This window comes from Meleagris gallopavo, unplaced genomic scaffold (genome assembly GCF_000146605.3).
Source record: "Meleagris gallopavo isolate NT-WF06-2002-E0010 breed Aviagen turkey brand Nicholas breeding stock unplaced genomic scaffold, Turkey_5.1 ChrUn_random_7180001955706, whole genome shotgun sequence".
Taxonomy (NCBI): domain Eukaryota; kingdom Metazoa; phylum Chordata; class Aves; order Galliformes; family Phasianidae; genus Meleagris; species Meleagris gallopavo.
In genome coordinates, this window is record NW_011216424.1 from 5,392 (window position 1) to 10,266 (window position 4,875).

The 4,875-nt window shown below is 61.3% G+C and overlaps 1 protein-coding gene across 1 annotated transcript in view; it reads left to right on the forward strand.

The window, feature by feature from the left end:
- The window catches only part of TCF7L1 (transcription factor 7 like 1), a 9,902-nt gene extending 5,036 nt beyond the window's left edge, over nt 1–4,866 (forward strand). Inside the window, exons 2-9 of the mRNA XM_010728218.2 lie at nt 1,654–1,737; nt 1,970–2,102; nt 2,575–2,677; nt 2,906–2,989; nt 3,437–3,580; nt 3,932–4,092; nt 4,208–4,315; nt 4,773–4,866. Coding sequence (XP_010726520.2) covers nt 1,654–1,737; nt 1,970–2,102; nt 2,575–2,677; nt 2,906–2,989; nt 3,437–3,580; nt 3,932–4,092; nt 4,208–4,315; nt 4,773–4,837 — 882 coding nt within the window. The 3' untranslated portion in view covers nt 4,838–4,866. The remainder of the gene's footprint in view (nt 1–1,653; nt 1,738–1,969; nt 2,103–2,574; nt 2,678–2,905; nt 2,990–3,436; nt 3,581–3,931; nt 4,093–4,207; nt 4,316–4,772) is intronic.
- Nucleotides 4,867–4,875: the final 9 nt, after the last annotated feature.

Below are 4,875 nucleotides of genomic sequence, written 5' to 3' on the forward strand. Positions count from 1 at the left end.
TGAGGGGGGTGGGGGGCTTCATTTTTCCACATTAGCACTGAACCGTTCGCCAGCTCCCCCCTCTTTGTATATTTTGAAAGGGTCCCCCTTCCTCTCCCCTCCCCGGCCTCCTGAAGCAGCTTCCAAATGAGAAGCAGCCTTTTATACACAGCTCTGCCCCGGCCGCCGTCCCCCAGCGGCTTCTCCGCTTACAGAATAGAGCAGAAAGCGCCTTTGTGATGGGCGGGGGCGGCGGGGGGGCGAGGGGCCGCAGCAGGCGCTGCGTGGTCACCCCTACGTGGACACGGGGACGTGGGGACAGCTCCTGTGTCACCTCCGTGTGGACACCTGGTGCGTCACCCCAGCGCGGGTGTGGGGACACGGGGATGCCTCATGGCACCCCAACACGGACGTGGGCATGGGGACAGCTGGTGCGTCAGCTCAGGACACGGGGACGCCTCGTGCTGCCTCAAGACAGACGTGGGGACACCTGATGTGACACCCCGCCGCGGACGAAGGGACGTGTCCTGTGTCACCTCAACATGGACGTGGGGACGCTTGGTGTGTCAGCCTGGCACAGACACAGGGACACCTCCTGCGCTACCGCAATGGAGATATGGGGACAGCTTATGTGTCATCCTGACATGGACAAGGGGACACCTCCTGTGTTACCTTGACGTGGACACGGGGGCGTGGGGACGCCTCGTTTGTCACCTCCACCTGGGAATGGAGGGGTACAGTGGAGATACTGGGAAAGGATGGGGATGCTGGAGGCGAGGGAAGGCCCTCGGAATGGGGGGGTACAGGAGAAGGGGAGGTACTGGAGGCACAAGGGGAGAGCTGGGGATGTCAGCAGTGTTCAGGGGATGAGGAGCTCCTGGGGGCACCAGGGGATTCTGGAGATGGAGAAAGGAACTGGGAACAGAGCGGGGCTGCTGGGGTGGAGCAGAGGCGCTGGATGCGGGTGAGGGGGATGCAGGTGGGGCTGCTTCCTTCCAGACATGGGAGAGTTAATGCTCCTAAAGCCGAGCTGGGCTTCCCTTCTTCCCTTCCCTTCCCTTTCCCCTTCCCTCCCCTTCCCGTTCCCCTCCATTTCCCTTCCCTTCCCTCCCCATCCCATCCAGCTGCCCAGGCTCAGAACGGTTCCTGGTGGGGAAATTCCTGGCACAGCTGCTCCATCCCATCCCAGCTGCATTCCCCAGCACCACACAATGCACCTTTATGTTTTCCCTCTGCCGGGAACACATGGATCTGGTGGGGCACCAAAAAGCCCCAAGAAGTGCCATACATGCCTCTCTCCTGGCCCTCGTTGAATTTGGGGGGGGTTCTCACATTCTGGCAGTTTGATGTCTTTGCCCTCTGATTTGGGGCAATGTGGCTGAGAATCCCATCCCAGTGGGCACTGCGCGTCCCCAAAATCTGCTTTTATGGGGCTGCGGGGGCTGATGGGGCTGAGAAGAGGCACCGCAATGTGCCATCAGCCCCATGGGTTTGGGGCATCCTCAGCTGAGCCTGCAGTGGGAGTTTGGGCTCTTGGGGATGTGGGTGCTGTGGGATGCGGTGCTGTGGAATAGGGGATGCTGTGGGGTGTGGAGTGTTGTTGGGTATGGGGTGCTGTAAGGTGGGGTGCTGTGGGGTATGGGGTGCTGTGCTGACAGCCCTTTGCTCTGGCAGTACCTGCAGATGAAGTGGCCGCTGTTGGATGTGCCGGCTGGGGCCACGCTGAAGGACAGCCGCTCACCATCACCCGCACACCTGGTAAGGGCAGCAGCTCCAAGCCCCACTGAGATGTGCCCCAAAACCTACTAAGATATGACCCCAAATCCCACTGAGATGCGACCCCAAACCCTACTGAGATGTGCCCCAAACCCTGCTGCAAACAGAGCTCCAGCTGGGAGTGGCTTTCTAGGAGCTGTGTTTTGGGCGTGTGCCTTTGGGGGGGCTGTTGTTGGGGTGGATGACTGTATCTTTTCTCTCCCTCACCCTACAGTCCAACAAGGTCCCCGTGGTGCAGCACGCACCCCACATGCACCCACTGACGCCGCTCATCACCTACAGCAATGACCACTTCTCGCCCGGCTCGCCGCCCGCACACCTCTCACCTGACATCGACCCCAAAACGGGTGAGGGGAGGAGAGGGGTGCATGGGGAGAGGGATGCTAATAGGGAGATGGAGCTTATAGGGAGATGGGAGCTGATAGGGAAGTAGTGAATGCTTATCGGGAGGTGAGTGCTTGAAGGGAGATGGGGTGTTACAGGGAGAGGGGTGCTATGGGCACAGAGGCGTTTATAGGGAGGTGGGCGCTTATAGGCAGAGGGGCAGTCATAGGGAGGTAAGTGCTTGTAGGGAGATGGGTGTTTATAGGGAGAGGGGCACTTATAGGGAGAGGGGCGCTTATAGGGGGAGTGAGTGCTTTTGGGGAGATGGGTGCTTGTAAGGACATGAGTGCCTGTAGGGAGATGGGCACTTGTAGGGAGGCAAGTGCTAAAAGGGAAATGGGTACTTATAGGGAGGTGAATGCTTATAGGGGGATGGGCACTTGTAGGGAGGTGGGTGCTCACAGTGAGGTGGATTTAACGCTGCTCCCCCCGCAGGGATCCCGCGCCCTCCGCACCCTCCCGAGCTGCCCCCCTACTACCCGCTGTCTCCAGGAGCCGTGGGTCAGATCCCACACCCGCTAGGCTGGCTCATGCCACAGTAAGGATGGGCTCCTCCTGCCCCAGCCCTGCCGCGTCCCCAGCCCACGTGTCCCATGGGCCCCTTTGTTCCCAGCGAGCCCGGTGTGATGGGGTGGGAAAGGGAGGGACTGCGCTCCGGAAATGTGGGATGTTGTCCCCCTTGGGATCAGCTGGGGACCAGCTGAGGGTCCCGGTGGCGCAGGGAAGGGGCTTGTCCCCGTGTCTGCTGCAGCTCGTGCATTTGCAGGCAAGGACAGCCCATGTACTCCATCCCCCCTGGCGGCTTTCGGCACCCCTACCCTGCCCTCGCCATGAACGCCTCCATGTCCAGGTGGGTCCCTGTGTCCTGCTGGGTTCTGATGGGTCCCCGTGTCCAGGTGGGTCCCCATGTCCTCATGGGTCCCCACATCCCGGTGTGTCCCCATGGCCAGGTGGCTCTGAGCAGGGACAAGGGACCTCCTCAGGCATCCCTGAGCTAGCTCACGGTTTTGGCCACATCCCATGGCGCTGACCTCCCTGACCTGCCTGTGGGTACAGACCAGCCTTGGGTGACCGCAGTGGCCCAGGCTGGCCAAAAACGGCCCCACGGTGACTCTGTGGGTAAAGAGCGATGTCCCCTGGCTCCACAGTGCCATGTGCCAAGCTCAGCCACAAACCAGTCCCCAGCAGGTTGGGGTTGAGGTTCTCTATTTCTGGGCAGTCCTCAGTAGGATTTGGGGTGACATTTGGGGCCGTTGGTGCCTGTTTGGGGCTGACAACCCTGCTCCCTCTGCTGCAGCCTGATGTCCAGCCGCTTCTCCCCACACATGGTCCCACCACCCACCCACGGGCTGCACCCCTCGGGCATCCCACACCCCACCATTGTTTCACCCATCGTGAAGCAGGAGCCAGCCCAGCCCAGCGCCAGCCCCGGCAGCAGCTCGTGAGTGGGGCCCCGGGGGGGGGGAGTGGTGGCCCTAGGGATGGGGACAAGATGGGGACAGAATGGGATGGGGATGGGGATGGGGATCGGGATGGAATGAGGGTGAGGATGAGGTTGAGGTTAAAGGTGAGGATGGGGATAGGGTGAGATGGGGTGGGGACAGGGACGGAGATGGGGACAGGACAAGGATGAAGATTTTAATGAGGATGGAATGGAATGGAATGGGGATGGGGATGGTGTGGGATTGGGATGGGATTGGGATGGGAACAGGGATGGGGATTGGATGGGGATGAGGATGGGATGGGATTGGGGTGGGGATGGGGAGCTGAGCCTGCATGTTGCTCCCTGCAGGAAATCCCCTGTCACAGTGAAGAAGGAGGAGGAGAAGAAGCCCCACATCAAGAAGCCGCTCAATGCCTTCATGCTGTACATGAAGGAGATGAGGGCCAAGGTGGTGGCCGAGTTGCACGCTGAAGGAGAGCGCGGCCATCAACCAGATCCTGGGCCGGCGGGTACGCGTCTCCCTCGTGCCTTCAGCCGCCTGCACGCTGCCATGGTGGTGCTGGGGACCTGCTGGCAGTGCTGGCCACGTGTCCCCGGGCTCCGCAGCGCTCTTTCCCCTCGCAGTGGCACTCGCTGTCGCGGGAGGAGCAGGCCAAGTACTACGAGCTGGCACGGAAGGAGCGGCAGCTGCATTCACAGCTCTACCCCACGTGGTCAGCCCGCGACAACTACGTGAGTGTGACCCACGTCCCCAAAATCTGGTGGGGTTGGGGGCCTGCGGGCGGCGGGGCTGAGGACCTGGGGACGCCGTGATGCTGGCTCATGTCACCTGCCCTGGGTCACCACGACCCCAGTGTCACCAGGAGCCTCTGTGATCCCATGTCACCACGACCCCAGTGTCACTGTGATCCCATGTCACTGTGTTCCCTGTCGCCGTGATCTCAGCATCACTGCAGTTCCCTCTGTCACCACGATACCGTGTGTCACCATGAGCCTTGATGTCACCGTGATCCCCAGTGTCACCACAACCCCAGTGTCACTGTATCCCAATGCCACCGTGATCCCGTGTCACCATGTCCCGGTGTCCCCGTGACCCCCAGTGTCACAGCGCGCTGCTCCATTGCGCCGCATCACCACCCCTCAGGCTTTGTCCCCCCATCACACCTCAGCGCTTTGCAATATTTCACAGGGCAAGAAAAAGAAGAGGAAGCGAGAGAAGCTGGCCCAGCAGCAAAGCCACGAGGCAGACAGTGAGTACCTGGGTGGGAAGGGGCGGCCACCGCGTCCCCCCC